This window comes from Fringilla coelebs (genome assembly GCF_963513975.1).
Source record: "Fringilla coelebs genome assembly, chromosome: 1".
In the NCBI taxonomy this organism is placed as follows: Eukaryota; Metazoa; Chordata; class Aves; order Passeriformes; family Fringillidae; genus Fringilla; species Fringilla coelebs.
In genome coordinates this window covers 148161907-148189749 of record NC_140028.1, presented here as the reverse complement: position 1 = coordinate 148189749, position 27843 = coordinate 148161907, and the positions used below count along the sequence as shown (strand labels likewise).

Genomic DNA, 27843 nt, shown 5'->3' with positions numbered 1-27843 from the left:
CCATCCTCGCTGTGGCTTTGATGCTGGGCTGTGTTGTAATGCCCAAAGGAGAAATAAATTACACTGGGGATGATGAATTACAGCTGTTTTCAGAATTCCTCCTCTCCAGGCATTGTTTCGGCGCAGAACTCTTGAGGGATGTCTGCATTTCCCCAGGGACCCAAAATGATCATTGTGTCCAGCTCCAACACCACAAAGCCAACTCAAGCAGCCCTGTTTGTGCCCATATGGCAAAACCCTTTTATCTCTGCAACAGAAAGGTCTCATCCAGGTTGTCTGGGGGCTCTTGTCCATATTGGCTTTCCAAACCACATGTGAAAGATGCTATGAGGAGCACAGGCTGGGGCAAACCAGTGTTATGGCAGTGTGTTAGCAGTTTTCTGTCCAGAAAAAGCAGAATATCTGAATTGGTGCTATAGTACTGCTTAGCTGATTGGACCTCTGGAATTGTTTCAATAATTAGTGATCTAGCACCTTTTAATTAGTATACAGCCTTTTGTCCTCGTTCACAGAGGATCAGGATTAAATATTTTAATGACAGAAGCATTTTCTAGGTGAACAGAATATTCTAGGAGGGATAGGAAGCATAAAGGGCTTGTGGGGGATAGGAAAGGTCTTGAGGAAAGATTCTTTAGGACTTTACAAGCAAATAAGGATATTTGGGCGGACTTGATCAGATCTAGTGTGAGTTATTGATCACAGAAATGAGGATGAAATCATCTTTCAGGGAGGCCTTAAAGCACAAACTGAATTCCAGACATACATTACATATAAATATATATGTGTGTGTGTGTGTAAAATATATATATACTCACTTTAATGTTGAAAATGTTTATCAGATTTAAAGTTGCTCTCATGAAATACAGACACTTAATCCATATTTATTGATGTTTCACAAGTGGTGTTTGATGGAGAGGGCAATGGGCTGAATGACATCCCAGTTCAGCACACCCTGGGATGTACACATTCATTCATGAGAAATGCTACCTGACCAATTTATAGGGCAGCTGAGGTTCAGAACTGCTGCCTGATAAATTTATGGGGCAGCTGAGGTGCAGGGAAGTTCTAATGCACACAGAAACTGCTCTGAGAGTGATTTTTTAAACAAGTTTGAGGGACAGACTGTGGCAGGCACATGGAACATGAGAGGGTCTGATCAATCAAGTTACAAGATCAAGGGATTTTTAGTTCACACAAATAAAAGGGAAAGGGATGAACATAACAGAGGGACACAGGTCTGGAGACAAGGGATGAACAGGGTGGGGATGAAGACCAAGAGTGTCTAAACCAGCACTGATGGGCCATTAAGGAACTAACTACAGGCAGAGCTTTGGATGGAGCAAACTGGGAAGGTGCAACTGATGAAAAGGGAAAAGGAAGATGGTCTTGAGGATTTGGGGTACTCAAGGGGGCTAGGCAGGAAAAGGGGTTGGACCTGGTGATCTCAGAGGTCTTTTCCAACCTTAATGATTCCATGATTCTGTGACTTGGAGGCAAGGAGGAGATCCCCCAGCAGGTGTGAGGGTCTGGTGTTCCCACTGGGGGTTCCAGCAGCTGGGCAGGAGAAATCCCAGGTTCTGGGGGTTGCTGGAGATGTCAGGCCTTAGGCTGCTGCATATGGCAGAGTTACTGGTTTTATTTAAAGCCTTTTCTGCACCATCAGGGGAGGTGATGGCTTCAGGACTGCTTTGGCACATGTTCTACTCAGAGAGTAAACCAGTGCATAAGGCTCAGATGAGTAAGGGGAGATGAGCAGCAACAACCAACACCCCACTTTTTATCATCAGCAGCGCCTGACAACACCCAGTTTACTTTGCTAATTGTCTGAGTTGGATTCTGGCCTTGGAACTGTGTTTTAAGTGTCACTGTCAAAGTATTTTAAATGTTTTCTTTGCAAGGAAAGAGCAGCTTAGAGCACCTTCCAGCACCTAGAGGAGCTCCAAGTGAGCTGGAGAGGGACTTCTGACCAGGGCATGGAGTGCTGGGACAAGGGGAAACGGCTTCAGACTGACAGAGAGGAGGTTTGGATTTAGTATTTAGGAAGAAATTCTTCCCTATGAGGGTGGTGAGGCAGTGGCACAGCTGTGCACCTGAATTCCTACAGACAGTTTCTCATTAAAATTTATATATTAAATCTTTATATTAGGGCAACGTATTATTGGCAAACTAGATGGAATAGATGAATCAAACGTTCTTATCATTAAAACCCCACAAAAGATTTCAGCTTTTTTGATAGTAGAAGATACAAAAAGAAAACCATCTCCCCTGGTACAGGCAATGGTACAATTTTCAGGAATAACATTTTACAGCTGGGTGCTGGATGAAGAATTAGGATGGTTAGACTCTTAATTATCCAAAACACTGCTCATCAAATCAAGGTCAAAGGGCTCCTTTAGGCAGCAGAACTTGCTACCTGCTTTAATATGTTTAATGATTGATGATTAATTTTGAGCATTCATAAAGCTCCATTGGAATCATTAACTGCTCATTTGCAGCTTGTAATGAAATGTTTTGTTGGGTCAGACCAAAGAGCTCAGTCAGTTGTAATTTCACACTGTTATTTCTCAATATTGATTCGATTATATTGAAAATTCTAACGAGAGGAGCAAAACATCAATAGTTCCAATTATTTAAGCACCACACGGTTCTGAAAGAAAAGTCTTGAGAAATAATGTCTTATTTATTTACTTCTAATAGCAGAGTAGCTTGATCTTGCTCCAAATTCTGCAGAACCTTCACTCTATAACTCAATCTCCCATTTCAGTATTTAAGTAACCATTGCACTAGAAAGCAGTTTATTGAAATCCACAGTTTTCATAACTCTTAAGAGTTATGGGTGTGATTTTTCTACAAGAAAATAAATTGTATGCTTTAGAAAAATCAGTCTGTGGAACATTTTAAACACTCCTAACTCCACTGAAATTAAAGGAAAAGTTTAGTATTTATGACATCAGAATCTCACCCACTGTGCTTACTGGAAAAGCTCACTTTGACTTTAAGTCAAGAGGAAAAAGTACAAGATAAACAGCTTACATTCTGTCCCTGAGTCCTTACTCAACATGGAAAAAGCAGTAAAAACATTCATGTGTAGTACTTCAATATGCTTATTAGTTTAATTTCAGTGCTTTTTGTTTAAAGTGAAAAAGAAAATACTATTCACTGTGAATTAAAAAAGGTGGAAAAGCAAATCAGGAGTTTATGTGCAATTTGTAAGAGGAAGGAATGTGCATGAAAAGATCTAAAGACTATTTTAACTAATTTTTAAAAAAAATTCTACAAGTAGACTGAGAGCTTTTTCAACATCTTCTCTGTCTGTAGTAGCCATTACATAATATTCCTGCAATGTCTTTAGATGATTTGAGCCCTCTTGCAAACAGGAACAAAACTCCTTTAATCACTTTTCTGATGCTCTTACACCTTGTTGTCCCTCTTCCTTCTATTTATCTCAATTACAATTCTGAATTCTCACTGGCATTTCCCAGTTTCTCAAATAGTGACTAATATAAAGCAAAATGCAGCTTTTTGTCTATAAATCCTGGCTTCCCCACGTGTAAACAGGGTGGTTACTCATTTACTTTTCTAATTATCTCATAAATCACACCTTGCCCCAGAGTAGAAATTCATCACCTTAAACTGCTACAACCTGCTCTGCAGCTGATGCCATCCTGCTCTTGCCACAAGGAAGTTTTTAGAGGTTCTGCAACATCCTTTATTTTTTAAAATGAAAAGATGTTTAAAAAAAGAATGCCTAGAAATTTATATTCTGTATCTAAGCATGTTGTCAGTATGTACATTTTTGCTTTTCCTCCCTGTGTATTCATACACTCAAGACTGACAAATTTTTTATCTCAGTTGTATGCTCAGGGAACAGCATCAAGGCACCTTTCTCTTATCTTCCCTCCTTTCTTCTTTCTGACATCACTCATGCTGGTGTAAAAAAGAAAGGCACAGACTCTGCCACCCTGCTCTTCTCGACATCAGAATTTATAAAAAAATAACAAACAGCTTGTGGCCTCAAAGCAATGGATGGATGCAGGAATATACACACAAAAACATATCTGAAAGAACAGGATTTCAGCCAATGACAACATAAAGAGCAGAAAAGGGCTCAGTCCTTCCATGTGTGGATGTGGCTGGGTTTTCTCTGTTTGGGGTAGTTAAGCTGCAGTTTCTCTCTGTTTGCAGTGCCACATTTCCAGCCAAACCAATAAGAGCCCCTGAGAAGACTGCAGCTGAAAAACACATGCACCTGGATGCACAGCAAAGTTATTTTTGCCCGAGGATCAGGATTTCCCTTGCTTGGAATTCACAGAATTCCCAGAATGGAAGAGACCTTCAAGATCATCGAGTCCAACCCCAACAGCTCAACTCAACCCTGGCACCCAGTGCCACATCCAGGCTTTGTTAAACACACCCAGGGATGGGGACTGCACCACCTCCCCGGGCAGAACATTCCAGAACTTCGTCACTGCAGGTCCCCAGCTGCACTTGGTCCTGCTTGAGCTGTGTTGTTTAGGGTGCAGTTCCTCATCCCTTCTTCCCACACTCCCCCTTTCATGGCCAGCACTTTAAATCAGCACTTTCACTGGTGTGTTTGGAGCTCTTGGAAAATGAGTTCCTTGCTGTTAAACTTGATGGTAAGTGCTTGCTGGCAAAGGAGATGGGAACCTTGCAGTATCTTATCTGTTGATGTCACAGCAGTGGGATACCTGTTACTGTGTGGGGTTGATGGATTTTGTCTATGTAGGCCCTTGGCATATTCCCAAACATGACAACTTTGAGCTTTCAGATCACTGGGATGAGCCTTCCAACCAGGCAGAGAGGCAAACATGACTGTTAATTAGAGTAGCAAAGATAATAGGAAAGGCATCCTGATATTCTTTCTCCATGTTTGCCATGGAGAAAGAAAAGCCCAGGACTTTGTACAAAGGGGATATTTGTGCTGATGAACTGATGAAGTGCTCAGGAGAGCTGGTGCACCAACCAACTCCATGCTCAGCATTTTCAAGATCACTAATCCCAAACCAAAGATTTAATCCAGAGGTTTAGTTGGCTCCAAGGGAACTTTTCCACACATATCTCCAGACTCAGATCTCTTTCTACACTGAGAACTGAACTGCACTGTGCAAACCCAGGGCACTGGGAATATTTCTGTGTCTGCTCTGGGTGCCCTGACCCCCAGGGCAGCACTGACTCTGACCCTCACTCATGGAGAAAGTTTCCCAGACTTCAAGATAGACTGGAACCCACAAAAGTGTGAAATAGATTATAGAGAGCAGTGTGGGTGTGTCACTGGGTGAGAAATTGAGGGTTTGGGATTTTTAGTATGTTGTGGATGGCAGCAGGATGGAGGGCACAGGGTGTCATCCTGGGTTTCTTCTTCATGCTTCTTCTTCCTCCTTCTCCATGGGTTTGGGTGGCATTTTGTAATTGGGCAGAAAAGTCTGCACTGGGGCTCTGTGGGATCAGTTATTGGGTTAAAAGGGAAAATAATCCAGGTGTCAGTTCTTAACTGGACAGTTTAGTGTTAAAAGGCCTTGGCACAAGAGATTGTTGGGCATTTTGTGCCTTCTAATGAAAAGCTGCAGAACTCACAGCAGTGAGACTGTTTTACTGATAAGAAATAATAAACCCCTGAGTGTGAGCATGAACTGCTGTCTCAAGTGCCTTCAATCCAGACCCAGAGAAGCCAGCAACTAATAGTGCCACACTGCACCAGAGCCCATGGCTTGGCATTTCCTTCTGCTGCCTCTGGTGAAACTGTTTGCACAGTTCCTGGTGTGGTTTTTCCCCATGTCAGCCTCCACAGTCCCAGACAATACTTGGTCACATTTTAGAGCATAATATGGGCCAGGAATGATTCCAGTGGGCAACTGGGTTGCCCAAGCTCTTGTTTAGCGTTAAAAGAATTTAACCACATGGACGTGAGATGTGTGTTCCCAGCTGGACTCAGGAATAAATAATGTGTGCCACCCATTTAGTTACTAATAGACTCAGAGTGATTTATTCATCAGCTGAAACCCTGTTCTGATGCCTCTTTGTAAGCCTGATGCTGATGCAAAGTGTTGCAATTAATCTTTTCACCCTCAAGTGTGTGATGAGCAATATCAAATTAAAAAAAAAAATCTTGATGCTGCAAAGCAGTTGAGTAACAGAGTTCTCTGCTCATGGTCATGGTTCTGACCCATGGTAAACAACATAATTCGACCTGAGACTAGAAGATAGTAAACCAATAGCCTAATGAGGATTTTCAGTGGCACACTTTAATAACAGTGTTTGAATGACTGTGTTCAAGTTCCTCAAACCCTGAGTGGTTTCCCAGCCTCCTCTATTCTTTAATAATAGCAGCTATTAGGAACTCTGCCCTTGAAATATTTTTTTAGATGGGTTTTGGTATTTTAGGGTAAGATGTTCACCTGTAGCAGTGGCAGGTCCTGACTGGAATCTCCCTCCTGCCTTGAGAAATCCAAGGAAGAGGATTGCAGAATTGAACTGTGCAACTCCAGGGTAGGATGCTGAGCACTTTTGGCTCTGGGGTAACAGAGCTGACAGCTTTGCACTGAACATGTTCTGATGCACAAAGGAAAGGAAAGAGAAAATGGCTTTGACACCTGGAACACGAGCTCAGAATGCCTGTTTTGGTGTGAAAGGCCCTGCCAAGGTCCTCAAGCACAAAGCACAGGGTACTGTCAGTACTGCCAGCTGCTGAAAGGTTTGTGCTGTTCTTGAAGAGCTCACAGTGACCAAAGCAAAGAGAACATTGTGAGTTTAGAGGAGCTGAGGACACAGTGGCACATTGTTCCCTCCCTGGAGAATAACAGGATAACTCCTTGGAAGTGGTGAACCAAATTAGTCCTTTTCAAAGGGTCAGAGCTTGCTTCAAGCACTGAAAAAGGACTGGACAAATGAGTTCTGCACTTGACAGCTCAATGAAAATGCACAGGAAAACTTCAGGATAGCAACCAACCTTCCTGACAGACAGCCCTACATGTACAAATGTTGGCTCTGATGGAGACAAAGCTTGGGAATGGAGCCTTATCCCAAACAATGGAAGGAGTGGTTAAGTTCACCAGAACAGAAAAATCACTTCCAGAAGTTATAAATAGCCTGTCAGAGAAGTTGTGGTCCTGTTCCACATGAAGAGCCAAAGCCCCAGAGGACCTGGACAAATCTGAAGCACACTGTTCATAGCTCTCTGTCCTTTCCAGCTTTCCCAAATTATCCCAGAGCTTGATTAGATTGTCCATGTGCCTACATGGAAAAAACAGAGGCTGACCAATCTTCTCAACATGAAGTTTCCATATTTACCTATATAAAGCACCATGAAATAGAAAAGTTGATTACAAATAAAGAGAATTTTGAAATATTTGTAGTAAGCATAAGTCTGCACATAAATTCATAAACAATAACTGCATGGTTTTCTTTCAGATAGATGTCTAACTTTTTATAATCTATTGATGAATGTACAGGTTTTCTCACACATATGCCATCCTTCACATGCCATTTATAGCTTCACAGTTCTTACAGCTTTACAGATCATGTGCTTGCCAGTTCTGATGCACAGATTAATGGAAAATCAACTCTTAAAAAAGAGACAAATCAGGCACTAAGCATATAAACCCTGCCAAGGAGGAAGAAAGCCTGGGAGGAAAATTAGTTTGTTTACTTTTCCCCAAGTACCACAACTCTTCCATCGAATCATGACAGCTTAAGTACCTTGTTTCTGATTATATGCTTAGACAAGGAGGGCTTCTGCAATTAATGAAGTACTTCTGTCAGGCACTAAATAAATTTAAACTCTGTCAATGGCATGTGTTGCTGGAAAGCTGCCAATCCAAATCTCTCCCTGGGACACAGATGCCTGCATTTCTCCAAACTTCTCCCTGAAATCTCTAAGCTGATGCTCCCACTCTCACCCTGAAATCACAGCACACCCCTGAGCTCTGCTAAGTGCACAAAGCCCCCTTTGTTTTTTATGAAAACCTCATTAAAAAAAGAGATTTTATGGGTCGTGCCAGGTGTTAACTGAGCTGTTTAACACCATCCACAAAGAGACACCTGCATGGCTGCGATGGTGACAAAGAAAATCCAGCTCAGTGTTAATAAAGAACAGCGTTTCCTTCAACAACAGCAAGGAGCAATCCCTTGGAGCAGCTGGGGAGGATAATTTATTTATCAGAGGAGCAGTAGGGCACTGGCTCATGCTCTCCATTTCCAGGTACTGCCACAGCTCACAAGTGATGATCAGCTGTGCTGGGGGTGATGTTACAGGCACGGCTGAGCTGCTCCAACAGCTTGTTGATGAAAAAAGAAGTGACTTGTTATCACTCCATTCCTGGCAACAGATCCCTCACTTGCCTTGAGCTCTGGAACCTTTCCTCTCACGGGGTGAAAGGATTTGATTCACTAAGCCAGGGAAAATGTAATCCTATTTTTGCAGGTTGGTTTTGAAAGCTGAATCAGGTGCAGAATTGGAGGCAGGTGAGAGCAGGACCTCCCAATCGCAGCACAGCAAGGTCTTGAGGGGCTTTTTAGTTGGGCATCAATGTTTACAGAAGTAAAAAAGATGTACATCTAAATAATGAACATTTTGCTGTGCTTTTCATCCAGTGCTGCCAGCCCCATGCAGGATAAAAGATCTGTGCCATCCACTCTCACACAAATCCCAGCCTGCAGGGAGCTACCCTGGGCAAACATGAGGAAATCACTAAGGATGGGAACAGATTCCAGCTACAGTCTGGGTTACAAACTGAGCTTTAGAGACATCACACTAACTGCACAGAGGCGTTGCTCTGAAAATCCCAGATCCACAAACATTCCCTCACACACCTTACCAGCAGTAAAATCCTTTGAAGTAGTTATAGCCAGATTCCAAAATTTATTTTTTCTTCACCATTCCAAAGAATTAAAAAAAGAATTCTTTTCTAGTTTTATTAAGGTTGCTACTTCTCAGAAAATTTAATATTTCCAGGGCTGAAAAGTTACCTAAAAATTATAAGGCACGAAAGTACATTTTATCACTACCTTACAATAACTCATTATATCAGATGTGAAAAAATTTAAATATTGACTTAAATAATGCAGACTTTGTTTTGTTTTGTGTCTGTAGCAAATCAGATAGAGCAATACTCTTTTCTCTTGGGAAAAGAGTAAGGTTTTTAAAAGAAATAATGGCAGAGCCACAGAGCCAAGAGGAATTCAGATGGTACTGACACCTCCAGCTTCTAGAACTAGATAGCTTTTCCAAAACTGTCAAATCTATTAATTCTCCATGTCACACTACAGAAATGCCTGTGACATCCTGGATTTTACCCAGAAGAGGAAAATTTTGTGGGTAAAATTAAGAAAATGGAGTTTTCATATTTTCATAAGTTGTTTTTTTAAAACTTGGATTGGAAATCTGACTTAAATCACAATCTTCAAGCTTATTTAATGTTATATATTTATGATATCTATACAACATTCTGGTAAAGGTTCATTGCCTGTTCACATTTCTGTTTCTTAAATATGAGATCTCTCCTCATCTAGAATACAAAAACTTGTGAAAATAAAAGGAAAACGACAAATAAAAATCTCTACACATTAATTGGCATTAAACAATATTCCAAATTTGCTTGCTTTAAATACTATCAGAATAGATAATAAATGAACTAATATTACCTTCCCAAAAAGTGTGTAGGACATCCCTTCATGGGGAAGGACATCTTCCCCTTTTTGGGTGGAGTTCCAAACCCATCCTTAGGTGTAAGGGATGGATGGAGCAGTGTCACCACTTTGGTGACAATGACCTGCCAAGCACAAACATTTCTTCTCTTTTTAGAAGTCTGTATTGGGTGAATATTTTTTCTCTCCTACAGAGACAGGATTTAGGGGATACAGATCTCTCATTTTCTCTAATTTTATTTCTTTACTCGTTTTCTATGACTTCCACTGGAAAAAAAAATTAATGATGCCAACCTATCTCATGGAGGAATTTCCTGCTTGGTGCTTTTATGTAAAAAACAGTGTGCTGGTGTGTAGACTGGAGAAACAGTCATTGCATCTTGACAATCAATCACCCAAATTAAAAATAAGCCAACTTCATTATTGTCTGAGAAAATAAGAAGTAATTAAAAATGAAGTATTTAGATAACAATTGTAATAAGTATCAAGAGCCTCTTATTTTCTCTCTGCTGAGTTCTATCATAAAAGACAGAAACAGAGCAGATCAATTTTTTTTCCAAAACAATTTCAATCTAGTTTTATAATTAAATCAAAGATAGATTTCCCCATTAGCACAACTATTGCAGTATCTGAGTAATTATGAATAATCAGCCAAGGGTATTTTTTGCTGATTTTCCTTGTGCATCATTAATTATCTGAAGTGACAGGCCTAACATAATTTCTATCATGAATAAACAAGTAGAGGAAACGCAGAGGAAGTCAAGTACAAATAACAAGGAGATGGCCTCTCTTTGAAAATCAGAGCAATCCTGCAAAATGTTAATGGCTGTTCTATTTAAATGAAGCTGCAAGACATTAAAGCTTGTGATATGTTGCATATCATTAATTCTCAGTAAAAGTGTAGATGGAATTCATACTTAATTCAATGCAATTTTCTGCCAGTTAATGGCCCTGAGAATCAAACATTCACAAATGTAAATGGGAGTTTTTCCATAGCAATACTTTATGGGCTTTAAGAATCGGCTTTTACTGTGAGTAGAAAACTATACCTGAGCAATTTTCCCTTCTCTTGAGTGTGTGACCTGATTTTTATATTTGTAATATGATGCTCTCTTCTGATGATTTATTGTATTACATGTGAAGTTCAAAATATTTTTCAGTTTGATATATTTTATTTAATGGATAAATAAGCACAAGTACTGCTAACGTGGCCAGATTTCCTTTTAAATTCCTTTTTTTGTGTTCCTTTTTGGCTGTTATTCCATTTCAATGCCAGAAATACCATTTAAGAATGCCCTCATGATAGTTCCATGGTTTTGAAAAAATTATTCAGTATTTCCTTTTCTATATTTTTGAGGCTGTGACACCAAAAGAACAATTTCTCTCATCTTGTATTGTGAGAAACTGATTGAGATTTTTAAAAATACTTTCTTTACTATCTGATGCATCTTTACAGCTTCCAGCAGCTTGTACATAGTCCTGGTGCTGATGGTGCTGGACATTAATCAGTGCTGCCAAATTCTGCTGGGAAGAAATTGGTCCTGGCTGCTTTGAAGGGTCAGGGTTCTGTTTCCTCTGCTGAGTTTCAAAAACCTGCAGCAATGATGAAAAGTGCATGAAAATGGGATAACAACCACAACAATTCCTGAAAGCTTTTCAGAGCCGTTTCATTGGTGTCTGTGTGAAGGGGAGAGCACTTTGAAATCTCCTTTTCCTGGTCCAAACCAGAGCACTCAATTCAGCAACTGGCTGGAAACTTCACCTTCACTCCCAGAGCTCTGAGGTGACTTATCCCAAAATCCCAGTAATCCCAGTGTGCTGACTGCTGCCAACCCAGCTGAGCAGCTCCTGCATCCATCCTGAATGCTGGAACATTTCCAAGGGCTCTGTTTGCACAGGAATTACCTTTGCCTACCAACCCAAGCACCAGAACAGTGGCACAGTAAAGGAGGCAAAAGAATAAGCTGGGTGGTCTCTGCAAGGCTTTGCCATAAGAAAAATTAGATGTTAAACTCTTATAATGCTCTATACAACTGTAATGAATAGAGCTGCACCACATTTGGAAGCACCACAACCTCCTTTATCATCAACATCTTATTTCTATGAAATGGAAATTCTCTTTTGTGAATACAAGAGGGAGCTTGAAATACACCAGAAAAACAAAACCCACAAAGCTGGACGTGGCTGAACCCTTGCCTCTGCCAGGCAACTCTTAAATGTAGAATTATCTTTCTTTATGCTTCTCCAAGGTTAAAAGATTCAATGCTTTACAAGTTCTGAAGAGGTGGTGTTGTTAACGAGGTGATATTGTTAACAAGGTGATGATAATTTAAATTCTTTATGTATGATGCATATATGAAAATGCTGTCTAATGACTGTTAGAATTCTCATTTATGAGCATCCTGTGCATGCCTTCCAAGAGGGATAAATAAATCTGACTGAGGATTGTGATGGATTTATTAATATTTACCAGTGAAGTGGATAATTCCATCAGATACATAATTGTTCAGGACAAAATTCACTTGTTCACATGATAAAGGTCTTGCAAATCATCTGCACAAGTGGAAGATTAAATTAATCTCCTTAAGAAAATGCAGTTTAAACAGGTTTGATCTACGAGGTGCTCTTCCTTTTAATTTTGAATAATGACTTTCTGTAAACATTATTGTCCTCTGTAATGTTGAGTTCTTATTCCCAGTCATTTTGACCACAACATTGTTTAGGGTCAACTTATTTCATAATCCTAGAATTTATTATAGGTCTATTACTGCATAAATATTTTGCATTGACAATGAAGGAATAACTAATATTCTATTAATATTTTTCATAATTCTTAACTAATGAAACCCATACACAGAATTTTCTCTGTATTGCAAGCTTACTTCTGAATCTTACTGATTTTAGACAGTCAATATTTGAAAAAATTCTCCTTTGAGATTTTGAATGTTATTCCTTTATAATTTCTGTTGAGTTCTACAGTGAAACAGTTCTGAAAGAAGCCAAAATCTTTTTACTACACAATCCTTCTGCCACATTGAAAAATTACTTGTACAACGGGCTTGAGAAATCTTTAATAACAGCTACAGTCAAGAATTGCCTGTTTTTCTCTACTGACTGAAAAAAGAAACCTACAACTAGCTCAGCTGAGCTGCAGTTTTTAATATTGTATCTACAGATCTAAATGTAGAGCAGCCAGCACACATTTCACATTTACACAGGAACCTTTAGAAAAGACTGATATTGCAAGCAGGCTGTAAGTGCTAAGCACACAAAGAGCTTTGAAAAATAAGCATTTAAAGAGTACAGTTCTCTGCAGGATCTGCCAGCTCTGAGTGACATTGTTTTAGTTCCATTGCCATGAATGATAAATGACATTTCTTTCAAAATTCAATATCTGCAAAAGTAAAGACCTGATGAAGATATCATTGTGTGGAAATGACACAACACTGCAGTATCTGTAGTGGGTTAAAGCCCTGTAACAACCATGATATAATTCTGATTTCCTGACAGGTGTTATGGTTTTCACCTTGCATTACCAGTTACCTGGGTTTTATCATGGACTGATTTTATTATAAAAGGAAAATCTTCTGTGGGCAAACTGTTTTGGAGAATGCCTAAAATATTAATCTTGGCTATTTGTTACCAATAATACAATCCTATTTTCACTGTCTCATACACAATTAACAGAATAAAAATTAAAAAAGTTAAATTTCAAAAAGTGTTTACCAAGCAATTTGGCAAAAATTGTCAGCAACCAGTTAAGGATTTACCAGTTTTTATGGCAAGAATGTGCCACCTGTGTTCAGTGTCACGTGGGACCAAAAAGTCTCCTTTGACTGTTTTCAAAACTCTTTTAGATGCAAAACCTTGAACTTCTAAATGCAGACTGTTTCCTGTAGAACACAAACAACAAGGAAAGAATAATTAAACACACAAAAAAACCCCCAACAACAACAAAACCAAAAAAAAAAACAAACCAAAAAACCACAGAGAGAAGAGGCTGAAAAATCTTAAAATCCTTGTACCTTTTTGTCACTAGGTCAGGATTTGCCTCTTAGGGGAACACTCAGTAAGACCTGTTCAGAAAGCTCTTTAATTCCAGCTTCCTTGCCTCTGGCATAAAATTAAATCAAAATTAAGTCTGAAGTTGCAACAAAATGTAAGTAGACACGATGAAACAGTGTTACCCCCAACCATTATTTTATTTTCCCCCTGTAGAAACAAATAAACTTTCTTCCCTGTCTAAAAATGTTTTGGAAAAATATAGAAATATTTACTAAAAAACATAAAAATCAGTGAATTATCCCAGATTTTATAGTAAACAAGAAATGTAATCTAGACAATTATAAACTAAGGTACATTATACATTAGAATTTGCATATCAATATTTATTCATATTTGACTAAAAGTCCAATGATCTCCTTTTACTTTTTAAATAGAGAGGCCTTCTGCCTTTCTATGGGTGAAATACCAATTGATACACTCCATCTCAAGACCCAGGAGAGATTTTCAGCCTTCTGTCAAGTCCTTCATCATTTTTATCCATTAGCTACGAAAACATTCTTGCATAATATAATTAATTAGTCCCCACATTCTTCCTGTTTCTTTGATTTTCCAGCTCTACACCATCCTCAAAATCTAAAAAGTAAAATATTCAAATTCTAAAGACTGAACCAAAAATGTGCTAAGTGTGTACAATTTTGAAAAGTGATGTAACAGCAACAAGACTCAAACAAACAAAGAAAATCCTCTCAATACTTGAAACACACATGCAGGGCTTCTCAGATTGTGGTGCTGAAAGGAAAATTGTTCATCCTTTGGCAGATTGGAAGGTAAAGCAGTAAGTTTTCTCCTTTAGAAAGTATATTTAAAAAAAAATGAAATATCTTTGCAAAAAAAGTCACACTGAATATACAACATATATATTCATATACATATTATATATATAATTCTCCACTGGCAGATCTTTGTTTTCCTAAAATTTATTATCTCTAATGGAATAAATAACTTTCTTTAGTGTCTGGAACACTCTTGTGCTGATGTTCCAGGAACACCCATGCAACCATTTAAAATAAATCTTTAGTGCAGCACAGAATCATCCTCGAGGAGCCACGTGAAAATAAAACTTGATTTCTCTCTGTGAGAAGACACAATGTGTCACTACAAATCCTGCTATGCAATGCTGCTCTTTAATAATTTATTGGAGTCTCTTTGCCCTGGCTAAGCTGACAAATTTAATATGGAAGTGCTGCTCAAGTGTTGAATAAACATGAGCTAAAGTATTTTTCCAAACAAACAAAACTGCTGCAAAGAGTGGCACGGAGCAGATTAGTTTTTTCCAGTAATTTATTGAGAGCAGCACTATTTTTGGTGCTAGTTTCTTTAGTGAATTAGATAAAATACTACTTTAAACATGCTTACATTTACCAAATCACCGCTAGATTTCTTTGGTCCTACAGCTCCTCATTTAACTGCAGAGGTGGATGAAACACTGGGCTAATGGATCACTAAATTTCAGACTGCTGGAACTTGTGACTAGCAAAATGTAAAAGAAGAAATTAAAAAAACCCACAAACCACCTTGTCCATATTTTTACACCTTTTGTCATTTCAGTGTGTGTCTCTCTCCCCAGGCTTTTAGATTAGGAGGAAAACCAGCGTTTGGGTTTTTGGTAAGGCTTTGAATGATCTTTCAGTGATCATTCACTCTCATCTTCTATTTATCTTTTAGCAACTCATGGATATAAAAATAACTCAAAGCATTGCTGCTTAGTTTCCTTAAAAAAACCCCTTTGATAAAGCTTTGATGAGTGTTTTTGAAATCCAAGCCAGCAGATTGCTCCTTTCTGTGTATTTCCAGATGTGTGAGACAGGGTATTCCTTTCTCAGAGCCATGTGGGCTCTTCCTGTCACATTCACATTCTCTGAAAAAATCTTTGCTCAGGATTTTTCTCCTGGGAAGCTGAGGAGCCTCAGAGAAAAGGAAAACAATTCTTATCTCATTTGCTTCTCCTGTGCTGTGCTCATGTGGAATGTGTTTGGAGATTGTTCACCCACAGGTGATTGTTCCATTGCATTCTGCTGGGAGTTGTTTTCACTCTTTGGCCAATCAGGGCCAAGCTGTGTCAGGACTCTGGAGAGAGTCAGGAGTTTTCATTATTATCTTTTTAGCCTTCTGTAAGTATCCTTTCTGTGTTCTTTAGTATAGTTAGTATAGTATTCTTTAATATAATATAGTATCATAAAATAATAAATTAGCCTTCTGAGAACATGGAGTCAGATTCATCCTTCCTGCCTTTGTTGGAGAACTCCCTGCAAATACAATATCTTCCCAAGAATATAATAGTCAGGTACCCACTAAAAATATTACTTATTGGAGTCTTTCTTACTTTATTAAGGCTTGCAGACCTTCCCTTTAGATCTCTTCTAGAATTCCTTGTGTCTTAGGCTGGAAATGGGTGTGTGTATTCTGTTCCTATCTGACGGGGCAGTTATCTCTGTCCATGGGGCAGTTTTTTCTTTGTCTCTTCCAGGACCCATCCTCCCTCCAGCAGATCTCTGCTGTCCATGGCCAGTGAGTGTCCCTGCAGGGCTGATCAAATTCCACCATCCCATGGGGAGATGCTGCGCCCAGGGCAGGAGCCAAGCATTCCTACCTGGATACAATCTGCCCTGGAACAGCACAGCAGCCTTTGCCCCCTGCATTCCCAGAGGAGCAGCTTTCTCCTGCCCTGCATTCCCAGAGGGAGAGCAGGCCCATCTCCAGCAGCCCTGGAGCTGCAGAGGAAAACTCCCCCCTTGTGCAGGATCCTGCTGCAGCAGAGCCACAGCTGGCACTGCAGGAGGGCTGAGCCCCCCTGGGATGGGGCTGTGCCCCTACCCTGACACACAGGGGACAGGCACTGCTCTGGCTCTGGCTGTGGTGTTCTGTGTTACTGCATTTTTATTTTAATTTCCCTAGTAAAGAACTGTTATTCCTATTCCCATATCTTTGCCTGAGAGCCCCTTAATTTCAGAATTATAACAATTCAGAGGGAGGGTGTTTACATTTTCCATTTCAGGGGAGGCTCCTGCCTTCCTCAGCAGACACCTGCCTTTTCAAACCAAGACACCTTGTTAAAAATTTGGATGTTTAGAACTTCCCAGCCTCCTGCAGCCAAACTGCTTGAGGTAAGCAGTACAAAACCTCTGCTTGTGGCGTGCCAGCCCATTCCCCTGCTCCTCCAGAAAGATGGGGTCAGTACCACCTATTCCTGAAAATTTCCGGCTTATTTTCTCTCTTCATGGGCTCTTTTTACTCCACCTTAACACAAGACAATGCAAAGAAAGGTTGGGGATGGGAACCTCCTCCTTGCCTTCCGTGATAAACACAAATGCAAACAATTCCTCTAGATTTCCCTTCTTTTTCCCTTTTATAATTTTTTTTTAGAATTTAATTTGTTGTGGTCTTTTATTTCCTAAGTACTAATTTAGTACTAGAATCAGACTCTCTCCCCTCTGGTATCTACTTTTGGTAAGTCTGACAAAATATTTCCCATTTCTGTTGTTTGTAAAAATACAATTACACGGCCAATACTGCAGCTCCTCATTGGCTCCCCTGTTACAAAAGACACTGAACAAAAAGCAGTTTAATACAAAATACAGCTATGAGACAAGGTTCCCAAATAGACACAGCAAAAAATCAGATAAATGTTTGGCATAACTTTTTTTTTTCCTGAATACTTTTATTTTCCATCTGCTCAATGAATGTGATGCACAGATCTGCAGTCACAGCTTAGAGACAACTCCAGGGAAAAGTTACTTAAAAAGGCTCCTGAGAATATCCTGTGCTTTCTTTGGATAAATATGAACCAAAGGGTGTGGGTTTTCCAGCATAAATAGCTCCTGAAGTGACAGGGAATGTAAGAATTTCATTTGGAAGCAAAAACACAGAATGAAAAATACAGCTTTTTTTTTTTTACTTTTTTTTCTGTTTTTATGCCTCACATTTGAACCACAGAAATTATATGGATGGATCCTTTGACAAATGAGATCTTGGAGGTGACAGCAGTACTACCAAGGAGTTTTAATGCAAGCAGTACTTTTATACTGAAATGCAAATGTTCATGCAGGAAATACAACTAACATTTTGACGAGATTATTATAATAGCACTTCCAATTAATTCTGCTACTCTGAAAATTTTCAGAATTTTCCATTACAGGCAGAATCAGAAGGATCCATCCTAAGGAGAACACAGTGGGGCAGACATGAAATTTCAGGGGGGCATAAATACCACCTAAAAAACTTCTTAAATAGAAATACCTACGTACTTAGAAATACCACAATGTACCACTTGTAAAACAGCAACATTGGATTATTGATTTAATAGTATTAATCAATGCTAAAAGTTGTCTCGGCTGGTAGAAACACTGTTCTTGAGCACAATTCTCTGCCAACAGAGAAGAAGAGATACACAGTATTGCTAAAAAATTAGCAATAAAATCTTTTTGGATTATACTATCAGGGGGAAGATTTTTAAAGGCTGTTAAAATGAGAACAATAGTGGGCGAGTTTGGGTTTTTTTCACAGTCTTAAGCTGAGCCAGGGGAGGTTTAGGTTGGACATCAGGGGGGATTTTTTCACGGAAAGGGTTGAGCAGCCATTGGAAGGGGCTGTCCAGGGAGGTGGTGGAGCCACCGTGTCTGGAGGCGCTTGTGGGAAGACTGAAGTGCCATGGGCTGTCCCCACCGTGGTGTTCGTTGGATGGATGCAGTGATCAGGCTGGATTCAGTGATCTCAGAGTTTTTTCCCGACCTAAAGAATTCCGTAATTCAGCGATTTTGTCATTCTGGGACTCCGGCGCTGGCCCCGCCCCTCGGTTCTGGCTCCGCCCCTCCGCAATAGCCCCGCCCCTTTCTCCGCCCCCCGCAGCAACGCCTCGCTTCTCCCGCCCCGCCCCCGTCGCTAGGGGGCGTTACCCGCCGGTCACGCGCCAGGTCGCGGAGTCGAGCCGAGCTGCCGCATCGCTCCGGCGTGTCCCGGCGCTGCGCTCGGCGCTCGGCTGCTCGGGCCTGCGGGAGCGGTGTGAGGGCGATGCCGGGGGCCGCGGCCGCCTGAGCGCCGGGTCCGGCGGAGCGCTGCCGGGGCGGCCGCCATGGGGCTGGGCTCCAGCTCCGAGGGCCCCGGCGGCGGCGCCGAGGGCTTCCACGTGCACGGGGTGAGGCGGCCGCGGGGAGACGGAGGGAGGGAGGGAGCTTGGGAGGGCCGCGAGGGGCGGCGGGCGCCGGGGCGGCTCCGGCGGGGTCGCTCCGCCGCACCCCGCCCGTGGTGGCCGGGTCCTCCCGGCTCGCAGCTGTTGGCTCCTGCCCGGAGCTGCCACGCCGGCAGGGGCGGGGCGGGGCGGCCGCGGCGCTCCCGGTACCTGCGGGCGCCCGTCCCGGCGGCTGCAGCGAGCACGGGGCCGCGACCTGGCGGGACTTGGGCCCCGAGCAGCCCGGGGGAGCCTAGGGGGCTGCTCTCGGGGAGCTTGGAGTAGTTCGAGAGTAGAACAGCGCTTCTTCCCTCCCTGTTCCCCTCCTTTTCTCCCGGCTCCCCTCCATCTCTCTCAGTTGTCTCTCCGCTCTTCCTCTCTCCGTGTTCGCTCCCTATTCCCAATTCTTCCCTCCCTTCTCTGTGGATCTCCACAGCATCGCGTTAGGGGATTAATTCCCGCTCCAGCGGTGTTTTCCCCCGTGGCTGCCTCTCCCAGATGCGAGTCTGTTGTAACTCCCCTCTTTAGCAGATTGTACGTACAGAGGTGTAAATGCCTATCTGGAAGTTTAAGGATGGGCAGATAACAGCTGTTTGCATGAGTTATCGTTTCTTTTAGTGGGTATTTTCTCTCCCTGGAATAAGAACGGGAGCGTTGCTACCACGTGCTGTTTCCACTTCATCTGCATTCTGTGTTTCTCAGCATCAGTATAAAGCTGCCTGTTTGCTTTTGATGCAGTTCAGGGCTGTGATGAAAGTTAATACTTCAGCTCCAGCTGTGGTTACAATGCTCAGTCTTGACTGTTTAAAAATAAAGCATGATTTTTATTCTTAGTTTTGCTTTAGAGGCTTTTACTGAAGTAACTATGCTATTAAATATATTTTTATAACTTCTGTGGACATTCTGCCAGTGAAAGCCCCAATACCAATACAACTTTATCTATTAAAAAAAAAAAAGTAAATACATATATATAGCATTTTGGTAACAACATAGCAAATATAAGATGTAACTTTCCTAGTAATGAACTGCTCAGTTTAGATGATGCCTGGGGTTTAATTTTGTGCTTAAATTGTGAGGTGGCCATCAGGAGTCAAATATATCTCAGCTTAAGGGCTGCTGAAGTAACAAAAAGTGAAGGCAAGAGCAAACTAGTAGTAGGTTTGCAGTGATTCCTTAGCACCATCTTGCTTTATCAGTGCCCCTTGAAGTGGGTGGGATTTAATGTAATTGCAGACTTCTGGAGGGGCTTTTCCTGGTAAGAATGTGTTTTATGAGTGTTCTCTCTATTGATGGCATCTCTTCTATGACAGCTTTGGTTGCAATGAAACTGAGCTGTCCCAACTCTTATTTCTTAGGAATCTTTTGTAAGTGGTGGCAGTTTTCTTGACCAGAACTTGTGGGCAGGTGTGTGCTTGTGTAAATATTCCTGTTCCAGTGGGCTGGAAATGTGGGAACCCAGCTGTCCCTTGTGTTCATGGAAAAATGGCTCTGATGCAAGTGGGGACTCTCACTGTGCTCAGGTTGTTAGAACCAGGAGAAAATCCTGCAGCAGCACATTAAAAACCAAGCCTTTCTGCAAAGTATTCAGTATTTAATAATTCCAGGCTGTGAACTCTGAATCACAACATTTGTGTCCTATGTGGGGTTTAAAACCTGCTTTTTACAGCTTGATTTGGATATCTGTTCATAGTTATATAAAAGTAAGAGCCTAATTATGGGCTGCTGCTTGAGGGTGGTCATTTGGTGCCTTATCTGTGGCTCAACTGAAAAGTAAATATTGAATCAAGTGTAAAGATTAACACTTTCCCTTATGTAACTGGAGGTCAGCGTGGAGTAACAATAAAATCTGTGTTCTGCAGGTTCAGGAGAACTCCCCAGCCCAACAAGGAGGACTGGAACCTTTCTTTGATTTCATCATTGCCATAGGACACACGAGGCTTGTAAGTCTCAGATGATTTCAGTGGTGTTTTTTTCCTCCCTACATGAACTGTGGGCACAGTAGTGATGATGAAAGGTAAAAGCCAGAACTGTCACAAGCAGAGAAACTTTTCACATTGGACATTAAAAGTAAAGTAAAACTTGCAGGTGTTCAAAGTCTCTGGCTAGACCCAAGTTTGAAGGAAAGGTTTTGTTCATGCCTTTACTCACCTGAACTTCTTAGCAGGTTAACACAATGTTTTTGTTATTGCTCACTTGTACATATTTTCTACCACAAGGTGAATACTGAACTGGTGAGTCAATAGTCAGCTCAGCATTTGTTTAAACAAACTTGTTTCAACATTTGATAAAACACGGAAAAGAATCAGTGTGTCTACTTATACTTCTGAGACAAGAACATGGTTCCTGTGCGTTGAGTTAGGAGAGAAGAGTTGAGTTTTGGTTTGATGGGGTTTTTTTGGGTTTTGGTTGGGGTTTTGTTAGCTTACTTAAAAGGCTCAGAGCTTTGCCTTGTATGCTCCCCTCTAACCACATTCAAGCTGAACTCATTAAGTTTGGCTTGGTTTTATGAGAGGAGATGTCTTTTTTGGAAGCGATCACTGTCAGGGCAGATTTTGGGGGAAGATCATTTAATCTTTTAACATGACAGAAATGAAGCTATTCTCTCACAGTCAGTGTGCAGTGACTTTGGAGGGCTGTTGAAGAGGGATAATGGGGCTCAGAGACATGAAGTGAAATGTTGCTGCTCATTGTTAGACTACAGTTGGCATCTGATAACTGCTGGTATTATTTAATAGCAGTTGTGAAGGACAGGAATGCCGGTGATGAAATGGAATAACAGGAAGTACTTATGTAAAGGGACGTGTGTTGACACTACTGACTGCCTTCTAGTAAAAGAAAATTGAACTGGAATTTGCTGGGGTTGTTTGTGAACCACAGAGCCTAAACTTTGATAGCTTTGCTTTGTATTCAAATCCTGCCACAGATGTTACAGGTGCGACTGGAAATAATGTTAATCCTGCATCTGCTTTACAGAACAAGGAGAACAATATGTTGAAGGACCTGCTGAAGGCAAATGCTGAGAAAGCAGTGAAGCTGGAGGTGTACAACATCAAAACAATGAAAATCCGAGAGGTGGAGGTGATCCCCAGTAACATGTGGGGAGGACAAGGCCTCCTTGGAGCCAGCGTGAGGTTCTGCAGCTTCCAGGGGGCCAATGAGCACGTCTGGCACGTTCTGGTGAGCAGCAGTGCTTGGCTGGCTCCTTATTGTCTGTGCAACCTTGTTTTACAGTGTGATGTTAGCAGTGATGCAGCCACACAGAGGAAGGGAACACAGTCTTGAAGGTTTGTCTGAACTGTTTGAGTAGGGACAAGGAGTGGCTGGCTGTCAGGGCTCCCAGTGACAAAAATAACTCCATCCCAGGCAGACCAAACAGTATAGGTGGGAAGGGTTTTTCCTTTTATGTTGAAAAATCAATGGCAAAAGTAAAAGGATTGTGGCCTGATTGGTGTCTCTGTGTTGGCTAAACTTCACTGAAGTAACATTAATGTTACAAAAAGCACCACAAATTTATTTTAAAATTAACAGGAAGAGCTGAAAGAGTAGAACTGAATAGGAAAGAATGTTTATGTTTCTGGTTGTTTAAGCAAATGCAATTTCTCAGCATCTTCAGAGGATGTAATTTTAAATTGGTAAGATTTTCTTACTCATCATGTTCTACATCTTTCTTACTCAGCATGTTTTACAGGATGTCACAGGTAGATGTAGACTATCTGAGAACTTCTTTTTTACTCCATTAACAATTTGTTCTTTCCTTCCTTGCTCTGGGAGTTAGTTCTTCTTTTTGATCTTGCTAGTTTATCCTACTGGGGTGCAGTAGGATAGAATGACTCGTGTCATTCTTTCACAGGATGTGGAACCTTCGTCTCCTGCAGCTCTGGCTGGTCTCCAGCCTTACACTGACTACGTTGTTGGATCTGATCAGATTCTGCAGGAGGTAGGGGGCACGTTCCTTCCAGCAGGCAGTGATTGTCTTTGTGCCTGCCAAGTGTTTATTGTTTTGCATAAATCTCATCAAACACATGGGTGTGGCAATGAGGGATTTTGGAAGGTGGGGGTGGCAATGAGGGACGTTTATGACTGGAGCTTTATTGTTAAGGTAAACATTATCTTTCTTTTTAGTCTGACAATAAAAAGAATTTGCCACTAAAGATCAAACTACATTGGTGATTCTTCTATCTCTGGGTGTTTAATATCTCACATTGAGTAAATAACTATGTAAAATGTTGACTTGCACATATGGATTTATTAACTACTACTTTCAATCTTTTTTTTTTTTCCTAGTCAGAGGATTTCTTTTCCCTGATTGAATCCCACGAGGGGAAGCCACTGAAGCTGATGGTTTATAACACTGAGGCAGATTCCATCCGAGAGGTAGTTGTGACTCCCAATGGAGCTTGGGGTGGAGAAGGAAGGTACTTGATCTCTCTTGATGACAGGTTTTACACTTGTAAATGAGCCCCTATTAGAAGTATTACTGCTATCAGTTATTGGTGTTTCCAAGTTAAGCCTTGTTTCCTCACACTTGTCACCCAAAGCTGTTAATCTTGACGTTAAAAAAATCAGCTTAGAACTAGGAATTGGGCACATTCAGGATCTAATCCTGCTCAAGTTGAGTCAAATGGCAGAACTCCTGTCTTGAGTTCCCCATTAGCAGATTCATAATCTGCATTCTCATAGTCAAAACATTCAGCTAAAGCAAAAACAAAATCCACATCAGGTCAGATTAAATATTTTGTAAAGATATAAAATAGTTCACTGAAAGCTAAGCTGTGCATGTCTCAGAGTTGTTTGCAGAGTGTTCCTTGAGTAGGTGGAAATTCTTGCAGGTAGGTATTTCCTGCTATAGATAAAAGACAAACTATCCTTGTTTAAAAAAGTCAGAATTTACAATATTTGCTTTGTTAAGAACACCTTTTTTGTGTCTTGATTTTTTTCTCTTGTACAGTTTAGGATGTGGTATTGGATATGGCTATTTGCACAGAATTCCAACACAGTCCACAACATCAAAGAAAAAGCCAGAAAGCAAATCATCTTCACCCTCACCAGAAGCTGGAACTCCTCTGCCATCCACTAATGGTTACACAGAGGTAGGAAAAAAATAAATTCCAATCCCTGCCACATTCTCTGGAGTTTCAAAATTTTCTGCTGTTTGGGACAGTGGTAATAAAGAATGTTTGAGTACAGCATTCAATTTCGTTGAACAAAATGAAATTGGGTGAAGGGAAGGGGAGAGCTGATGCTGCTGAGCAGGTGCCACATCACCAGTGTCAGCTGATATACATTCTTGCCAGATATCTTCTCCCTATTTTCAAGTCTTGCATCCTACAGCTGTGCCAGTCAATGAGTCACATGTTAGAACACCTGCTTCACTAGGAGAAAGATACACCTCCAGGAACCAAGTTCTGAGAACAGCCAGGCTTAAAAAAGCTGAGCTGGGACATGTCCCAAGTGGTGTTTGTCTTTCAGTTTCAGCATCACAGCTTCTCTCTGAACTGCTGAATGTGGAGACAGGCAGGATGCTTTCATGGGAGGGCTGGCTACAGGTGAAGCTTTTGATGTAAAACAATGTTTTTACTTCTTGCTGTCTTATTTCAGACTCCATTGTTGGCACCTACCTCTCAGAATGACAGCTCTGAAGCAGTTACGAACTTGGATCATTCCACAGAGCAGGAACTGAGTGGTTACTCACTGGAAAGCTCCCTTTCTCCTCCTCCCCCTCTCCAGAGAGTTATGGATCCAGGTATGTTTTCTTGGGTGCTTTTTTTCACCAATTCTTTAGAGTCCATTTAAATAAATTTATGTGGTCTTAAACAAGCTAGAGATTTAAATTCAGAACTGTGAGCACTGGTGGTGGTTTTCCTTGAGGTTTTTGACTTCCCTGGATTTCAGAGCTGTAGAATTTGGGTACCAGGTAAGTTAAATTTATTTGCATTTAGTAGGAAGGGGACTTCACTGACTTCAGTCTGAATAGAACATGTCCTTTTGAATCTAGAATTTTGTGTTGCCTCTAATACTTGCTTTCTCCTTCAGGATTTCTAGATATGTCTGGAATTTCAGTTTCTGAGTTCACAAGCTTAACAGAAGTGTCCAACCTGTCCTCATCTGCCTCCTTCAACATGCCAGCAACAGGGGCTTCTGTAGGCTCTGAAACATTACTGCCAAAGAATGAAGTCTCTGCTTATTTTGGTAAGTGCAGTCAAGATTACCTTTGGGTCTTGTTTCTGGAATGGCACCAACTCATGTTTGCTTAACATCATCACAGTTTTTGGAAATAGGCAAATTTTAATAAAAATCAGCAATAATAGCAAAAATGGGATGGAAAAAGTAGCAGAAATCAGGTTTAGAGATGAAAAAATCTAATGTGCTTTTCCTTAAGTTTATAGAATGTGGGCCTCTTTCTTTAAATGAAAATGCTGAGGCACTGTCTGTTAGCCTGCTATGTTTTTTGTTTTTTTTTTTTTCACAAATTCTCTCAATTTCCCAGAAAATGCCTCAGCTTTGGACCCTGAAGGTTTAACCCCATATCCTGAGGGATCAGGCAAGCAGCCCACCCTGGATGACCTCCTGCCTTCAATTCCATCTTTACCTTCTCTTGATCTTCCTCATGACATTTCTTCAAAAACAACACTAGGAACTGATGCTGATAACCAGGAGTCCAAGGTGCTTATGAACAGTATTGAGAGCTCGTTACCCTCTGCTCCAGAGACACCAGAGCATGAAGCAGCAAGTGAGCAGAAAGGAGAAGCAGCTGCACAAGATCCTGAGTGAAATGGACCCTGCTGCTGTTTACAGACTGCTGAATGCTGCACTGCTACAGCTTGGAATATTTTTCTGATCTTCAAAGAATTACAGTTATTCTATTTTGTTAGTGTAGACAATACTAGAAAAGAAATCACATGAAGTACATATCCTGTTGTCTTTTCCAATCACTGTTTAATGGATTGATCTATGTTCAGAATTTGAGTGCTGTCCAAAGTCACCCAATCAATAGGGAAATTGATGCAGAAACAAGTTGGGCACTGGCAGAATGTCACGTTCATGAATTCACATTTGCCTCCAAGTGCTCCTGAATGTATTGACAAAGGCACTGTGCCTGAACAGTGACACTTAGTGATGATTTTTATCAGTATGTGTGATGGCATTAGAAAAAAATATTTATAGTTTTGATTTGTTAGAAAGCTTTTCTAATGGTACAGTGTGGTTAGACTGTTCTAGTGACTTGCAAGGCATTTCTTACACTAAGATACTTTTACTTACTACTCTAGTACTCTTCCTAGACTCTTATTTTTCTTGGTTTAATTCCCTTGTCTGCAACAGTCATTCATGTACCTTCTTTATCCCTACTTGGGCAGGAAGGAAATACAACAGGCTTTGAAATTGCAGCCTCAAATGGGACAAAGCCATGGTGGTGGGTCCTGTCATTCACTTCTGCTCTTGAGTGGACCAGGTGCTGGCCTTGCAGTTAGATAAAACAGTGAGGGGGGAGGGAATGATGGTGGTTACTTACAATAAATTGAAGATGATTTTAAAGTAGGGGTGATGAATATTTTTGGTGAAGATTGAATGTCTTGGCTCCTGTAGTGACCAAGAAATAGCTTTCCTTTGTGCTTTTCTATTTACTCATTACTATTTTTATACTAATTGTTTTAAGTTTAAAACAGGGCTGTTGTGCAGCACCAGCAATTGGTTTTTGTAGCCTTTTTTTGTTTGCATTTGTCTCCAAATCACTTCTGAATGTAACAGCAAGCAAGACAGAAACAATGGAAGACATGGATGGTTTTATAATCCTCAGGGCAGTGATTTTTCGTGGAATTTCAAAGCTGCTGACAGGCACTAATACAGCTACTACAGTGAAAACCCTTTGTAAATGAAGAGAATGGGGTACAAGGCTGGTGTTGTGTTTAGGCTATAAACTAAAGTACAGTTATTTAGCACAATCTTGCCTGACTTCCTTTGCCCTCCCCTGGCTCCTGCTCTGTTACTAAGTCACAGCTGACTGGGCTGAAATCTGGTACTGAGGTAGGGGGCACTCCGGGTCCCACAGGTTTGCCTGTGACAGCTCAGCTTCAGCCAAAGGGTGCAGGCAAAGTCACAGCACATGAGGGCTTCAGATGAGTCCACCCTGACCAAAAAAATCTGTCCTTGATCTGTTGTTAGTCTGAAATACTGCAAGTACAGTAGTTCTGAACAGGATTGTCAAAGTACCTGTTGTGTTAAAGAATGTATTAAACTCTAACTAAAGGCAGTAGAATTGACAGTGGATTCTAGTCTGCTAAAGGGTCTGTTAATTGTGGGCCAGTTTTATTTCCTATGTTGCTAAAATAAATTTCCTATTTTGTTCCCCCAGCTGACTGTTACAAGGGTGAACAGCCAAACACTAAAAATAAACTATTCCTAGGTTTGTTTGATCTTGGAGCCTGATGCTTGAGGACACCTAGGTGGTGTTTTATTCATGTTGTTTATTTAGGACTGTTTCTAGTCCTTTACCTTTTTCACAAATGGCCATAAGATGATAATAACTCATTTAAGTGACTCTGTACCATAAACACCTTTTAGAAATCTAAGAGCAGGGAATGTCAAAACTCATGCTAGATTTCAAATGTCACCATAATAAATGGGTTAAACTTACTTCAGTCTGTGTCCAGCCTCTGTGTGTTATGTTAAGTGGCTATGGGAAGAGGCTTGGAAAACCAAGTAATTAGACTTTGAGCCAGAGAATGTTGTGTTCTCCAAACCTGAAACCTGATCATTCAAATGCTAAATGAGGTGAAGAGTTGGACCTCCTCATCAAATTTCTTTTCTCTTGGATACTCCCTCACAGCTGCAGCCCAGAAGATGGAGAGTACTCCTGTTTGTGGGGGCAAAGTGAGAAAAGTGACTGGAATTTTAGTTTCAAAATAAAAGAAAGAGAATGGGAGAAGCACCTGAGGGTAGCTGCATTCAGAGCC

At 40.9% G+C, this 27843-nt stretch overlaps 1 protein-coding gene across 1 annotated transcript; it reads left to right on the top strand.

The window, feature by feature from the left end:
* Positions 1-18734: 18734 nt before the first annotated feature.
* Positions 18735-27523, top strand: GORASP1 (golgi reassembly stacking protein 1). The gene is made up of 9 exons (XM_084208735.1): positions 18735-18859; positions 20752-20832; positions 21866-22069; positions 22743-22829; positions 23177-23307; positions 23841-23982; positions 24491-24635; positions 24926-25081; positions 25380-27523. The coding sequence occupies exons 1-9, from the start codon at positions 18797-18799 to the stop codon at positions 25661-25663; spliced, it is 1293 nt and encodes a 430-aa protein (XP_084064861.1). The 5' UTR covers positions 18735-18796; the 3' UTR covers positions 25664-27523.
* Positions 27524-27843: the final 320 nt, after the last annotated feature.